Source organism: Podarcis muralis, chromosome 2 (assembly GCF_964188315.1).
Source record: "Podarcis muralis chromosome 2, rPodMur119.hap1.1, whole genome shotgun sequence".
NCBI classification, from domain to species: Eukaryota; Metazoa; Chordata; class Lepidosauria; order Squamata; family Lacertidae; genus Podarcis; species Podarcis muralis.
In genome coordinates this window covers 48,624,642-48,641,524 of record NC_135656.1, presented here as the reverse complement: position 1 = coordinate 48,641,524, position 16,883 = coordinate 48,624,642, and the positions used below count along the sequence as shown (strand labels likewise).

The following is a 16,883-nucleotide window of genomic DNA, read 5'->3' as shown; positions in this document are numbered from 1 at the left end:
CAACTGGTATTCACTGTCTGCAATACTGGAGCTGGCACACAGCCATTATGACTAGTAGCCACATTGTTAATGGCGGCACCTGCATTATAGAATACCCTCTCAAGAGGCTTGTCAGGCTGCAGTTCTGTATTTATTAGAAGTCTGGCAGTCATGAATTTTATCTCAGACTTACCTAACCATTTTTTTAACGAATCACTGCTTATTTACTTGTTATTCAGGTTGCTTATTTTTAAGCAATTTTATTGTACCAATCTGTTTCGAACCATTAAAAACAAAAAACCTCCCTGAAACAGCATTAAAGAATGTGGCAGGATGTAAAATCAAATCTGATGAAGACAGATGTCTCTGTTGACTATCACCAGTGAGTATCACATCTTGAGGAACTCTGCATGAAGCTCTAGGGTATATAGCCCCATAAATAGAAATTAACAATGGCTATATTCCTCTGTTTGGCTCTGCACACTGCAATTCTATTGATATTAATGGGCATCAAGTATAATTCAGTGCAGGACTGAAAGCCAAAGAAAATATTTTCTCAAACCATGGGACCCCGCACAAACAAAGTTGCAAACATCACCACTTGGGGCTCAGAAGTGATTTAAATGGGATCTCTATTTGTTTTGCAGGCATAAAAGCAAACATATCCCGTGTGCCCGAGAGACAAATGTGGTTCTACTAAAAACCAAGGTAAGTTTCCCTTGCCTCAAGTCAGGTCTGTATTTCATTTGAAGTACTTAATGTTCAGGTCCTTGAAATGCTGGATGGTAGAGCTAAATGAGCTTGCTTTGTTTGAGCTAACTTCTCCTTACATATACATTTCTAAAAATGTATTAAGGTTTTTCCTGCAAATGAAACAAAGCAAACCACTTCTACCAGATGGTAATGACATTGGCTACTTCGTAGGCTTACTTCCATTAACAGATGGACTAACTTCCATGCTTTCCAGGTTATAGAGCCTAAGTTTCTTTCTCTTCTACTTTAAATGCCCACCACACTGCAGGTCTGAGGACTGTGACTCACTCATGCTTCCTGTACTTCTGTATTTGTACATGAAGTTCATGTCAAAAGCCATCATGAAAGGAGAGACCACATTTCAAATGTTAATATAGTCCTTGGAGCTTCACGGATTCTAGCTATTATACAGCAGAGAAGGGTGACTTTTTCCTCTTACATTCATTCTCATCTCTGTCACAATGCAGGTGGGGTGGAATATTTTCCATATTAATCTAGGAAAGCTAATCCCATCTGTGGTAAAAGAGAAAGCGGTGGGGGAAAGAAAGCTATCCCTGAGGGTTAAAACATACACAATCAGACATGACAAGCAGTGCAAGCAACATGAGGTCCAATAGAGGTTATCAGGGGGAAAAGGAAAGGTACTTATTAGAAGTTGAATTGCCATACATAATTGTGTGAAAGGTTCAACTGGTATCTTGACAGCCAATCTTGAAAAAGCAAGAGTCTTTTGAAAAGGAGTATGTCAAGGGAAAAGTATGAGAAGTGTGTGTCCAAAATATATCCAGTCAATCTTCTTGTTAAGACAGTGAACAAAAGGAAAGCCACACACACACACACACACACACACACACAACCCCCAAGGTAATAATGTATGATGTTTCTGCCAGCCCCTAAGACTGGCCTGTCACGCAACAGGGTGAAGTGGTTTTTTTTTCAGGCAGCATCATGCATGTGGATGCAGATGGAGAAAGTAACTGGTTCCTTTAATGGTGCAACAAGACTTTTCAAGTGCTGGTCCTATCACAGAGAGGAGGGCATGATCGGAAGTGCCATAGCTCAGGGGTAGAACATCTGTTTTGCATGCAGAAGATCCTAGGTTCAATCCCTGCTATCACTAGGTGGGACTGGGAATGTCCTCTGTCTGAAAACCTGGTCATTGCCAGTCAGTCATACTGATCTAGATAAATCAATGGTCTGACTCAGTATAAGGCAGGTTTTGATGTTCCTATTTGGCTTCTACTTCAGACAGCAAAATTTCATGGGGCAGCACTGCCAATGATTAAGATCCCAAACAGTTCTCTGTCCTCCCCAGTAGGCATACACAAACCCTACTCGCCCTTGCTTTGGCACCAGAATGGCTCTTAACCCCAGGCCCTCTAAACAGGAAGCTGTTCATTTTAGGTCAGCTCCTCACTTTCATTTTTTGGACTCAGTTACAGATACCCAAGTAGAAACTACAATAGTAGTAGTATTTCAGAAATTCCTTGGTACAGAAATAATATGAGAGATACAAAGAGAGCTGAGGAGGAATGAAGAATAAATTGTCAATTGTCAAACTATGACATAGGAACAGAAAAGAATTAAATATGAAAAAGAAGTAAGAAAAGAAAGATGGATCTAGAAGAAAGAAAGAGAAAGTTAGATGAAGAGGATTTCATTCCTAAGGAGTATATTCCTTGGGCCAGTTGGCAATGGAGCATTCCTGTTTTCCTGGCAAGCACCCGAATGCTTCCCTGTTCCAAGTTGACATATGTTCCACCAACACAGAGATGAGGTTTTAAATGCAAATGTGTCATCTGGAATGACCTGAGGGTATTAGTAGTTGTATTTAAGGATGCATGCCCAAATTCAAGGGAGAGATAATTGCATTTTAAAAACTTATTTGTTAAATTTGTTAAATCCTTCCTTTTCACCAAATGTTGTTCGGACATATACACTAGCCCTGCATCTATTTCTGTATATCAAGCAGTGACCTTTAACATCAGCTCAAGAAACCTCATGTTGAATGGTCAGAAATAATTTAGATTCATTGGTCAGTCTGTCTCATTTGGTCATTAGTTATTGTATTATTTATTTATTGCATTTACATCTAAGTGGTCTTACAGTTCAGTATTTTTCTTTCATTCATCTTGTTTTAAATCACATGCAGCCACCACCTCTGCAACTCTACATGACATACACAACTGATGCCCATGATTTAATTTGCCCAAGGCAGCTTCTGCCAACCTGGTACACTTCAAATGTTTTGGGCTACGATTCCCAACTGCCCCAGGCAGCACAGCTGCAGTGTAAAGGATCACCAGGACTTTATGTTGACACTTGCTTCTCAAACATATGTAGCAATCATGAAGAAGTATGCTGCTTGATGGATAAATAATGTTTTGCTTGCCCACTGAATAATCACAACCAGCCGATGCATTGAGGACCACAGATAAAAGGCGCCAGGCCAGAGGGCATAAGGTGCAGGCAGGTTTTGGCCTTGGCAATTCTTCTTTCAGAAATGGAGTGCCACTTGTGTTTATCACATCCTGATGCTGAAACTTCACATTATTAACTTACAGGTACTTCACTGCTTCCAACTATGTAAATATCCAGAGTGTGTAGGAAAAGCAAACCTCACCTGAAGACCAGATGAACCCAGGTACATTATCTTTATCCTTAAGTACACAAGTGGAAGCTGACTTAGCTTACATTTAAACAGGAAGATGCGATTAGTCTTTAATATTTTAAGTGTTTGTTTAACTTTAGTTTCCCAGTTCATTACCTCAGCTTTAAAGCTACTGAAATGCAATTAACTGAACAGGCGAAGAAGGGGTGGGAAGAACTAATTGCTGGCCAAGATATGGGCTTGAAGACAATAAGTGATTGAGCAATTCAACAGAACCTGTTGGGTGTGATTTAATTACATGAGAATTTTTTTTTTGGGTGTTGCACTTAGAGAAATTAAATAAGAATGACTTTTAAGGTGGGTTTAAAAGGCAGCCATATTTAGATGCAAGCAAAAAATACATTTCCTGGCACAGGTCCTTGGCCATCCACAAAACATGTTGTTCAATGCAACTCACGGCCGTCTCACATTAAGGAGATGAGATACGGCTTACTGCCTGTGTGGGACAATAAAATTGCTCTTTTTGAAAGACCATTAGTGGGCAACCACCCTAAACTATTTTTAAAAGCATTTAACTGATTCTCTAATGCTCCTTATTATGGCTGAGGGCATGACCCACTTGGAATAACATCCAAGGCTATTCTCTCTTCAGTTCTAAAGCCAGACTTTCCTGGGAGGGGAAGGGAATAGAGAGGGTCCAAAGGAAGCCCAGTGTTTCAGAGATCATGTATTGTAAGTTAACTGATATGGACCACTTGCTGGGAGCTCTGCCCCATCCATGCTCCCTTTTGTTTTCAGGTATGTGTCATGTTCACTCAAAAGATTATATGGCCAGAAGAGGACTATAGGTTCCCCATCTCTGGTTTAGATTGGAAGCTCCTTGGGGAAATATTCATTGACAAAGTAGAAGGGGAGGAAATGACTGGATGTTGTGGCACACTGTATGCACAGCACTCTACAAAAATTCAGAAATAAAATGGAGAATGACAGAGAATTCCTAATGCTCTGGTTCTCATTTTCTTTTGCTGGGTACATGATGTTTTTACCTTGGATGCACCTGGCAGTATCATTTAAAAAAACAAAACCACTTCTCTTTTTACAAGAAACTGTGCCAATCACTCACGTTGTGCTTCCTAATACCCCATTTGGAAGTCTCCCATACCCCTATCAAGCATTTAATAGCTAGATTGCATTTCTTGAAACATCAGTAGTGTATAAATGTGTCTATTCATATAAAGTTATAGCCACATATTTTGGGATTAGAAAATCTCCCTAACTTGATTCAACATCAAGCAAAGGGGCAGAAAGAAGTTATAGTCAGGGAGAAGCTGGGAAGCACATTGCTTGCCCTGAGTAGGTGACTAGCTACTGTATTAGAAAAGTTAAGTCTGGTTAAAAAGAGAAAGCATTTCTACCACCAGAGGGTAGTACAAGAGTGAGGAAAAAAGAAGAAAAATGTGATTTCATTGGAAGTTCTGGAACTTGAGAATTTTGAATAAAAAAACTAACTTGCTGGGTGGCTTTCCCCTGTGTTGCTGTCTATAAATGTGTGGCTCTGGAAAACTTAGTGGTCTATGAAAAAATATCCACCAAAGCAGAGGGAACATGTACTAAAGACTTCTGCACATCTTCCGTGGCTGTCAGGTGTGACATTTAAATCTTATACAGCTATCCTTATATGTCTACTCAGAAGTAAGCCCTATGGAGTTTGATGGGAGTGTGCATAGAACTGCACCTTTTGCTCCAAGAAGAGTGATTCTGGAGGTTCCAATGGAATGAGAAATGGTAAATCATAGGTCACCATAAGATTCTTGAAGGAGGAATCTGTCCACTTGTATTCTGCAAAGCCTCATGCATACTAATGGTGCTGAAATGTAGTAGCTATGTAAAGAAACAATAGAAAGAATGACAAAAGAGCAAGCTAAAATTACTGAGTGATATCCAAGGTTAGTTATAGTAGACCCACTAAAAGCAATAGACTTAAATAATGGAGTCTACTCAGAGTGTGACTTACCGTAGTTTGTTTTTAACCACTGTTCTAGAACCAAGTAATGCCCAGAGAGATAAGGATGAAAAGACAACTTTTTAAAAGTTATGTAATTCCTTCTGTCCAGTGAAACAAACCATGCTAATAAATGTGTTCTCTGTGAAATCAGATACAGTCTCCATAATACTGTATGGCAAACACACAAATGTGCAATTGTCACTTTCTAGTGCCTAGACTAGAGGAATGCTTCTAATTTCCTTTGTATTTAATTTATTACCTGTGGCCAACCACAGAGCTCGATCCAACTGCCTAGATTTCTGCTTCCAGTTTCTGTGACCCACTGAGTTTGGATCACCAAGTGGGCAGAGTAAACACAGCAGAGCTTGCCTTTTGAAATCCAACTGCTTTGTCACAGAAATGTATTCTTTTCTGCTTTGGTTCTCAGTGAAATGTGCCTAAGACTATAGTTCCTCCAAACAAAGATTCAGGAATATAAGACCTTCACAGGTATTTAAAGGAAATGAAGACAACCTAAAATTGTGTGGTTGCAGTGGTGGGGAGAGTGGAGATCTTATTTCTATAGTAGTAGCCAAAACATTTCAGGTGGCATGTTGTTTCAAGGTAGGGGTTGCTCCTTGGATCTCCCAGGACCAGGTCACCCACTTTTCAGAAAAATGGGAACAAGGATGAAGAGAACAGGGAATCAGCTTGCTTAGTAATGAACTGTGCTTAATTTATAAGTGTCAGAGGTCAGTCCTGACTGGGGTTGCCTTTTCAGTCCTGCTCCGCATGAGGGCTGCCTATGATGACTTAAGCAACAAAGACATTTTGATTTATTCATACTGCACTTTTTTTAAAAGAGCAAACAGTGCACATAAGTTACGCCAGTTATCTGTATGCTAACCTTGTAAGGTAGGTCACTATTATTATTTTATGACTTGTAGGTGAAGGGCTGTGGCTGAGACATAGTGGCTTGCCCAGCAACCACCAAGGGTCTTTTCCTCCCCATTGTTTGGCATACCTAACAACAACCACCCCACCCTCCAATAAGTGTACCTAAACTCTGAGAAATTAAGAAGAGACCTGATGTATAAGGCCAAAAGCTGTTCTCACAGTGTCCAACCAGATATACAGTGGTACCTCGGGTTAAGTACTTAATTCGTTCCAGAGGTCTGTACTTAACCTGAAACTGTTCTTAACCTGAAGACCACTTAAGCTAATGGGGACGCCTGCTGCTGCTGCACCGCCGGAGCACGATTTCTGTTCTCATCCTGAAGCAAAGTTCTTAACCCGAGGTATTATTTCTGGGTTAGCGGAGTCTGTAACCTGAAGCGTATGTAACCTGAGTTACCACTGTAGATGGGAAGGCAAATGCAGAACATAGGATCTCTGCACAGTCACAACCCTCGCATTCCTATGTATGCTTACTTGAAATGGAAACACAGCGCACTGAACATAATGGCACATACTTCCCACTGCATATGCTCAGGTGCCTTATTCTCCAGTCCTAGCAGTGTAGTTTCTAACAGAACTGGGTATGGGCGTAGCCAGGATTTTTCATAGGGGGGAGGACTCTTGGGGGGGCAGTATCAACACGATTGGTCAGTTAAGTATTTCTATTGTTTCCTTGATGGGGGGGCAGCTGCCTCCCTGCCCCCTCTCGGCCATGCCCATGGAACTGGGTAAAAATGTGCCACCCTTCCTGCACACAGGAAGTCCCCTCCCCCTCTCCATATTTCTGGTGGTGAAAGTAGTCTGGCCAACTAAACCTGGTTGGCAAAATGAGTTACAAGGTTCTCATGGCTTTACACTCCTGTGCTTCTGGGGGGAAAAAGCAAAGCCCTAGAGAGGATCCAGTAAAAAGCTGGAAGTTTATTCTTCGGTGGAAAGTAAATACCCGTACAAATAAATTAATTCTCTAATAATTATAATTCCTCAGGTTTCAGGTCTGAATCCTATCTCAGATAGCTGTGATACCACGGAAATCTTTTTGGGAAGGGGAATAATTTACCTCAGCCTTGACGATACAGCGGGTTCGTGCTAGTTTTTAAAAGGAGAAATGAAAGAGCCGGAAAGCCTGGCTGCTGTGTGAGGCGTCACGCCGGAAAAAGAAAGGCGCTTTGCTTATGCTCAGAGGCACTCTTTCCCCCTCTGCCGTGTGTGAGCCTGGCGCATGGAGCCCAAGCTTCGCAAGGTATCCCGCTGCAGCTCCTCTAGCGCGACGCTGAAGAGGACCGCCCTGCGCGGAAGGCTCCGCTCTGCCCGCCCCTCCCTCCTTCCAAAACTTTCGCCCGACCTTCCCTGCCAAAGTTCCGAAGTTTGGTGACGTCAGCGGCGCGGCCGCCAATCCGCGCCGAAGGTGTTATTTTGGGGAGGGGAGGGGGCGGCTCCTCCGGCTCCGGCGCCCGCCTGCTTCGCCTTGCCCAGTCCATGGAGAGGCGGCCGGCTGCGAGCGCCCCTGGATCGCTCCCAGCTCCGGAGGCTCTGATCCCGGGACCTGGGCGCTGCTGCTGCTGCTGCCGCCGCGGTCTCCAGGGGACAGGCTGGGCTTCCCGCCAGGCGCTTCCGAGTGCGCTCCTGGGCTGCTGAGCTCCGTCGCTCCTTCTCCAGCAACCGGTTACCTGGACTGCGAGGCAGAGCAGGATCGGGCAGGTTGTGGCTTAAGCAGCGGACCGGCCCCCTCTCTTCCACCCGCCCGCCCGTTTTGATCCTGCGCGCTTTCCGCCTGGGCTTGAAAGGCAACGCGACGATCCGTCCGGGGACTCGGAAAGAGATGCCTCCCGCACCGCCGGGCTTCCCTCGGCTGCTGTGAGATCGCTGCGTGGCGCCCTCGAGGGCTGCTGGTTGGGATCCGAGGCGCTTTTTTGGTGGGGTTCTCTTTTTCTCCCGCCTCCCCCCTTCCCCACTTTTGCCCGGAGGAGAAGGCGAGCATGCTGGGCGCAGGGAGAACGAGCTGGGGGCGCCTTGGGCTGCTCCTCTTGGGGATGTGGAGCGTCGCGCTGTGGCAGCGGACCGAAGGATGCCCGAGTAAATGTACCTGCTCCGGATCCAATGTGGATTGCCACGGACTGGGACTCCGAGCGGTGCCCCGAGGCATTCCCAGGAATGCGGAGAGACTGTGAGTACCAGCCGGAGGAGGGGGAGGCTGCTTTGCCCGCCAGGTTGCCGAGAAGGAGACTGCTCCTGCCGGGCGTAGATTAGACACAGCTGTTAAAATAAGATAGCCTAAGATAGAAACGGGGAGAGTGGTGCTTTCGCCGGGTTGGACCGCTGGCCACTGGCAGCTTCAGGGCACTGGAGTTCCTGGGGATTGTGAGCCACGGGGAGGTGGCGGGCTGCTCCTCTTAACTTCCTGGCAAGCAACAGAGCTCAAAGCACTCCAGGAAGAGAGAGCCTTATAAAGAGCCTTTGTGGGTTTCTTTTCTAATTGCATAGCAGCTTAGCCATTGTGTGTAAATGCTCAGGAAGGAAAAGAGGGAGTGTGTGGTGGGAGAACCACATGCAACAAGTATGCTTGGCATTTTTCCACATGATGCTCACTGGAATGTCTCACCAGACTTTGCGCTGGCTTACTGACATTTGCACATCCACACCGCATTCGCTCAAGGTGCATCTGCTTGGTTGCAATTGGAGGGGGCATCTGACTGCCATAGTCAATATGTAGGGTGCTTTAAGCCTAGGCTGGTTTCTGGTTGCCTGCAAGGCTAACCCGAACAGTCTGTGACTAGTTCAGCCTCTGCCTGTTTCTACAGCTGGTTTTCCACGCGCATTACATAACTGTGTGTGTGTGTGTGTGTGTGTGTGTGTGTGCCTAGTGGATTTGGGGACAGATGGGCCCAAAAGATCTTCAGATAAAGAAACCCAAACATAAATGGGATGTGTTAAGTGACTGGAACCTTACCTTTCCTGTGTCTTGAATAGATTCACTAGAGCAGTTCAGGAAATAGTCATCTCATCCCTGATCTAATGCGTGATTAGTTTTCATTTAATATTTAGTAGGATTATGAAACCAGCCATATAGCCACAAATGAAAAGGCCTACATATTCCTCAGAAGTGAAAGAGCCTTATGGCACCTTAAAGACTTAACAGAGTCATTGTGGCACAAACTTTCATGAACTAATGACACTACATTGGATGCCCAACATGTTATATCCTCTGTTGGCTAAGGATGCGTACAAGAACCCATTCCTATTACACATGGGTACGGTTTTTAAAATGTAAACAGTGAGGCTTAAGAATCATAAAATGCAGGAAGTAGGTCTTTAACACTTGTGTTTACAAAATGGATAAACTGTGTGTGTGTATTAATCATTCATCATCATCTCTCTCTCTATATATATAATCTATGTATCTATCTACATACAGTATATGAAATCTGCCAACACAACACTTCATGCATCAAATGAAGTAGGCACTAGTCTATGCCACAGTGTTTCTTGAAGGTGTCGAAAACTGTATTTCTGCTATGGCAGACTAACACAGATTTTTTATATATTCCTGCTCTATATTACTTTCCAAATACTTAAATGCCTAGTTTGCTTTCCTTTGTGCACCCCATTGCCCTCTTTGTATCTAGTAATTTAATGTCACTAAAACTTTAATCTAAAGTTTTTGGAATTTTTTTAAAAAAACAGATAGGCCATTGGTTCATTATAGCAAAATCCCATAGGGTCAGTAATATGCCCTCAAGTATTTAAATACCATCTTTAGGACCAGCTAATACTCATGCTTGCATGGTGAATATCGGTCCTAATGAAGGCACTGCTTTGCTGACCCTGTGAAATGTTACAAATAAGTTCCATTGTGAATTAAGTGGATTTAGGTCCAAGTACATGTGTTCAGTATTGAGGTGTCAGTTATGCAGCTAGAAGCGTGCAGAGCTGAACACTTCAGATCACCTTTGTACCATTTTACTATCTGGAGCCAGTAATAAATGAACTGAAGTATGGATTAAATATGTCTTCTTCACATGGCTAGTGACTGAGATTCTAAAAGCTTAAACTTGATTTATGCACATCTTCAAAGGAAAAAGGCTAGCAGAAGGATCTCGACAGAACCTTGCATTTGAAGTTCTCTAATAATTTCACTCTACCCTTACGAAAAAAGAAAACATAACATTGAAAATGAGTGTCAAAATTTTTCTTTTGGAGCTGAATCCTTTTGGTTCCAGATGTTGAGCTTCAATCAACGGTGACATTTGATAGGGTCAAAAAACATTTGAAAATATGGTGTTTTAGAGAGCTTGCTAGTATGGACCTGTGGCCAGAATTAGGCACCTTTCATGCTTTCTGTGCTAATGTGCAAAGTTAATGGAGAATGTACCTAGTTTTGTGCCAGGACAATACAGCTTTAGCCAAAGTCTTTTTTTCCTCTTGGAGGCAGGTGTTCCAAGAGCTCCCCAACCCAATTGCAAACTATTCCCCTTCTTGGTGAGAAAAATCCTGACCAAATCTAGGTACATATAAGATTAAATACCTACTTCCCTGGTCCTCCCTGCATCCTGCTTCTTTTCCCATCAGTCGGTTGGGACAGGCACCACTATCACAAGCTGGTGCTTTGGAGAAAGTTCCACATGCTCATTGGTATGATGGGTATTGCTTGTGTCCCTTGGGGATAACAGGTCTGGAAAAGCAAGAATTTTTAGTCCATAGCGAAAACTTGATGCATTTGTGGAACAATGTTGTGAATCAAAATGTAGGCATTGATGTAGCAGAGTAGTATTTAGTTCTGCATGCCTTTTAGTTGTGTGCTGCTAAACCCTCTACTAGTTTGCCATTTTTAATATGCCAGAAGACATGGAGTAGAAGCCTGCACACCAGCTGCTTAAATACTCCAGCTTGATTAAAGTAGTTTGCAGTGCATTTCTATACATGTGTACTGAGAAGTAAGTTTTATTGTTTTCAGTGGAGCTTACTTCCAGGAAAGGGTTTATAAGATTGCAACCTTAACTTTCTCTATAGGATTTGAGTCCAGGCAATGCAGTTCACATACAAGGGGGAAAGCCCTGTTGCACTCGGTGGGACTTACTGCGGAGTAAGCAAGACTAGGATTAGGCTGTAAATGTCTTAAGAGTAAAATAATACCCTCACATTTTAAATTATCTGTGCGCTCCTCAGTGTGCAAATAGTAAGAGCAATCAAGACTTTGCCAGAGTGAGATATGAGAAAAGCAAAACCTGATAAAGTTTCACGTCAGTGTATCATGTGAAAAGCCCCACATAAGCCAAGAAAGCAAAGAATTCACCAACAAAATGAGAATGACTTTTACTGCGAGGACTTAATATGAGCCAGCTTTTTGCCGTTCCTTTTGCTGTTAATACATACGAGCTTGTGTTTTGGAAATCACATTTAAACCCTCAAGTATCATTATGATTCTGTTTTTCCCAAGCTAAAGCAGGAATTATAAATATATTTCAGATTTAGACTTGTCTGAACTTAGTTAAGTGATATATATATGTGTGTGTGTGTGTGTGTGTGATTGCATCCAGACCTCTTAAACCTACAATTTAGCTTGCTGCTTATGGTCAAATAAATCCATTCTTTCTTAGAAATAAAACCTAAATTAGGTTCCATTCCTATGCATGCTTTACTTTGGAGTATGTCACATTGAACTCAGGTAGGACTTATTTTCCAAGTAAACATGGACAGTCTCTTGACCACATGCAGATATGGGATGGGGGTTATTGGTGTAGGAAATTGTAGAGTGTGATTGGAAAGAACCCTGAGATTATGACCACAGTCGATCTAAAACAAATGTCACTGAGAAATAGCATAGTGTAGAGTAGTTAACATGGTGGCCTCCAAAAATTGTTGGATTACAACTCTCATCAACCCTGATCATTGGTCATGCTGGCTGGACCTGATGGGAATTGTAGTCTGACAACATTTGTAGTGTGCCGTGTTGGCTACCCCTGGAAAAGTGTAAGGCCTTCACGCCTGAGCATTTGACTTTGGGGTGAGGGGCTGAATCTGAGTTGCAGTGTAAGTGTGTTGAGGGTGAATCAGTGAGCAGAACTAACTAACAGAGACAAACTTCATACTCTGGGAATCACTCCTTTGTCAGAGCATTTAAAAAAGATGAAACAGACATTTAAGAAATAACTTGCACTGGCAGTCACATATATTGCAATGCAAACAGTTTTTGAGATTTAGCCCTTGGGTTTGTGTGCTTATGAAATCTGTACTTGCAGCAGAAGTCCTTTCCCTGATGTTTGTGCCACAAATGCAGAATTTGGGGAGCTTGAAATCAGATGTCACAGCTGAAACTGGTTTCTTTCAACCTTGTTTGTGATCATTGGTAAGCATTTAAAATGAATTTTGTGCCGAAAGTGTTGCTGACTGGGACAAGTCTCGGGCTGTTTCTCTACTTTGCCTTCCAACCAGGAGCAAGAAAAATGAGCTGCTTGTTTTGTCATAATATCTGCAGCAATATATTAAGAAAATGTCTTTGTTAGTGGCAATTAGATCCTCAAGAAATCCAGCCAAAGCCTTTTAATTCTCAGTTAGATAGTTCTGTAATGCACTAACTTGAAGTATAGCTCAAGAAGTTATATTACATAGAAATTGTTTATGAGTACTTCAGATTACTTTATTGAGTCTCCAAGTCCAACAGGGATGGGGAACCTGTGTCCCTCCAGATGTTGTAGGAACAAACACTCATCAGCTCCAGCCAGCATGTCCAATGGGTGATGGGACTTGGAGTCCAACAAAATCTGGAGGGTCACAGGTTCCCTATTCCTTGATCTAGTCTAAACTGGAATTGCTAGAAACAGTTTTAAGTCCCTTCATAGTTATCCCAGAAAATTGTCCCTTCAGCAGAAGACTGCAAAGCGTTACTAAGGTTAAAAGTTCTTTACTAATTTATGTGCAGTGTTACATTTATATTCCACCTTTCCTCCAAGAACCTCAAGGTGACGCACATGTTTTCTTCCTCCCCATTTTGTCCTCACAACAACCCTGTGAGGGAGGGTTAGGCTGAGAGACTGCGACTAGCCTAGTGTTTTCCAGTGCCTTTCATGGCTGACTAGGGATTTGAACCCTTGGCCCCCAGGGCCTAGTCCAGCACCCTAAACCATTGTTGGTAGGTTTCCACCTTGCAAATGGGACACCAGATGCATCCACATAACTACCCCAGTGCTGAAGAAGGTGGGCTGCCATGGATCTTCTTACCCTCCTCAGTTCGCAGTCTCCTCCCCTCCTACCTTCCTCACCAGATGTCTGGAGACTGAAGCAGCAGGTGAACAAGGGGCGGGCAACTGTACTGGGGAAAGCTCAAGTAGGAAAATCCACAGAATTTGGATTTAACGGTATGCACCCCATGTCTGGGTTGCAAGACTGACAGAAGGTGGTTTGTGGGAGTGGAACTCTGCTTCCTAAATGGAACATTCCCTTCCTGTCCTCTCTATGTGTCCCCTAACCCTCCAAAGCAGATTTAGAGGGTCATGAAGAGAAAGGGGAGGTTCTGCTGCTTGAGAAGAAGTCCATTTTGCTCATACATGGACACAATTGGCTGTAACCCAGAAGTGGAATAAAACTATTCCCTCCCTGCACTTGGCTGGCTAGGGTTTGCTTCACCATCCAAGCACCATTTTCTGCATCCCAAATCATGTTGCTTTCCCTGCTACAGGATAGGGCCTTGGTGAGTTGCACGTTGGCAGGCCTGCTTGGGAGAAAAGACACTGGAGTGTGTATGAAGCTCCGTGACCAATATTCAGCACAGGTTTGACCTGGTGGAAGCATTGAAAATGGCTTACCTTTTCTATTGATTTGCCAGTTGAAATATTTGCCCCCCTGCACTCTCTGCCCCACACATGGGACTTTCCACTAAGCTACAGCCTACTAATGCTTTTTCGGCTAGCTGGCACAGTTGGATTTTTGAGAAAGTGCCCTGAGAGCTATTCACAAAACGGATGTGTTGGGGTGTGTGGCATATTAGCTGCCGCATCTCTAAGAGAGGACCACAAAATAGTGCTGAGATGCCTCCCACCAGTCACCCTATCATGGGTGGGCACTGCTATGCTATCTCACAGAGAGAAGCTCTTTGCACCTCTTCTCTGTTTAGAACAGATGGCATAGTGGGCTTCCAATACTAGCATACAATCTGTACTTGCGGACAAGTTTAAAGGGATGTGTACACTGCAAGAGAGGCTGAGCCAGATAGTGAGCAGGAAGAGAAAACAGTGAATCATGTATTGTGGATTTTTACTGAGACTTTTTGGGGGTGCCATGGAGGGTGCTGGTGGGCACACTGGTGCCCGTGGGGACACCACTTGGCAAAGGTGAAACTGTTGATGTGCCTATATTAAGTGGCATGTGGTTCTGTTTGATCAAAAGCTGCTAGCAATTGTTATAAAGCACAGTAACTGGCAGAGAGCAAGGATTTCTGCGTTTTGCAATACACGGCCTACTTTAGGCTTGCCTCTCAGTGTCTCTTGCAATTCTCACAGAGCTATGGTGATGTTAGCAATGTCACACATAAGCCTAAATAAACAATGGAGAAATTCCTTAGTGATACATCCTTCTAGCATCAGGAAGACTAAATACAGAGGACACAAATGGTGGTTAAAACAAAAAATACTTACGATGATTCACATAGTAAACACACAAGAGTGCCTACCATCTGCATTGCAAGAACCCACAGAAAACTATTTTCTTCTTAAACCTCAAGAAAGGAAAAAGTCAGATGAAAAAGAATTTAGGTTAACTCTGTGTGTTTTTTAGCCGCTTCCTCCCCACCCCCAAGGATGTTCGCAAATACCTTTCACATGAGCAGGTTCTGCTGTTGCATAGTTAGAGCATGTATGGTCTTCATTTTCTTAGTTGGATTAAGATGTGCTTCTAAAAGCCATAATTCATTATGCACTTCCTGTTCACAGAGTGTGGGAACTTTAAAAAGCACCCCTAATAATGGAGACATGCTTGCCCTAACAGTCCCTTAAAATAAGTTTAAACAGGTAGTACTGTCCATTAAAAATGTTAAGTGCAGCTTCTCTTAAGGAGGCATACACACACACACACACACACACACACACTGTATAGTGTGAGTTACACTGACTGGGAAATAAAGGCTTGGATATATCTAATACCAATATGATGTATCTGACTTTTAATCTTCCTGCGGAAATGTTGATGGGTCACTTTTAAAACAACGCAGACGTGCTGCTTGTAGCCCAGCTGTGGGTTCTTGGTAAAACTGAAACATGCCATCTTAAAAAAAATATTGTTTACTGTCTGCCCTTTGCTGCTGAAGAACAAATAGTCCTGTATCACAGACAGCTCTGAAGGCATTTTGCCAAGTTGCATGTGACCAAGAATTAATAATAATTCTTATGAGCCTTCTTTTGTCTGTCAAATTTAATTTGGGCAGAGCAGTCGGCATCAGAGCTGACTTTCAAATATGCCACCACAGACGCATGCGCACGCACAGAGCCTCAAATGACCTGAGGATGCGCTGAGAGTTTAATTTTATATGCATCTCTTTTATCAACTTAAAATATGTGTCTTCTGTGCTCAAGGTGGCTACTCAGGGATGTTCATTCGGTGCTTACATGCAGAAGTGAGACAAAGTGGATATCTAAGGAAAAATACAGTAGGTTCCTGTTTTTTGTGAGGCTCTCATTCTGCATGGGCTTCGTTTGTTCTCCCAGGGGAGCAGCATGGAATGAAGTCTGCACTGATGGGACTGAATATGGATTGGTACCACATTTTCCTCCCCATTTCAGAACTAAGGTGTGGAAGGGCAGCTTGTTCAAAGGGTTGATTTCAGTAAACATCTCCCTATTCGTTATGGCTTAAAGCGTCCTTTAATTATTCATTTCCTGATTGCAGTCCACAGTTGGCAACGGTCTCTCCCACCTCATGTGTTTTCCAGTGGCTCCTTCTCCTGGTTACCAACTCTTTAATTCATTTCCTGAAGTGAGCTAAATAAAGGGCCACTACCTGGGAGAACCAGGAATTGATTCAAAACACCCCAAATGGAGAGATCTTTGTGGCCTGTAATCCTAAACACAATTTCTAAGTAGTAAGTCCTGAATAGAATTTACTTTTGATTAAATAGGATCTTGTCTGTGAGAAGGAGCACTGCAGGATTGTTATGGGGAACAGAGTGTCATATTGTGGTGTGTGTGCCACAGTTTTAATTCGACTTTCAGCTGATTGCTAAAGACCATCACCTTAGAAACATGCAAGAGCCCTTGGACTCAGTTACACAGCTGCAAATAAAATGCTTTAAGTGCAATATATAATGGGACACTTCAATGTATTTTTTTTTAAAAAGGCTTTAAAAAAAGCATTTTCAGAACGGTTTTTATATGTGTGTCGATTTTACCCTTGTGTGGAAAAAGTTCTGAAACAGAGGCTGGAGATGCAGCAGCCATAAGTAACCCCACAGTCCTCCCCACCCCGATCAGGGAAACACAGCAAGGCCTGTATCTGTTACCAGTTGGAGCAGGAGTAGGCAACCTAAGGCCTGGGGGCCAGATGTGGCCCTGTCGCCTTCTCAATCGGGCCCGCAGACAGCCTGAGAATCAGTGTGTTTTTACATGAGTAGAATGT

General features: G+C 43.2%; 1 protein-coding gene across 2 annotated transcripts in view; it reads left to right on the top strand.

The window, feature by feature from the left end:
* The first annotated feature begins 7,745 nt into the window (after positions 1-7,745).
* SLIT3 (slit guidance ligand 3) overlaps positions 7,746-16,883 on the top strand; it is a 403,257-nt gene continuing 394,119 nt past the window's right edge. Inside the window, exon 1 of one of the 2 annotated variants that reach the window (XM_028717493.2) lies at positions 7,746-8,448. In XM_028717493.2, coding sequence (XP_028573326.2) covers positions 8,261-8,448 — 188 coding nt within the window. In that variant the 5' untranslated portion in view covers positions 7,746-8,260. The remainder of the gene's footprint in view (positions 8,449-16,883) is intronic. The other variant, XM_028717492.2, reaches the window with a different exon arrangement.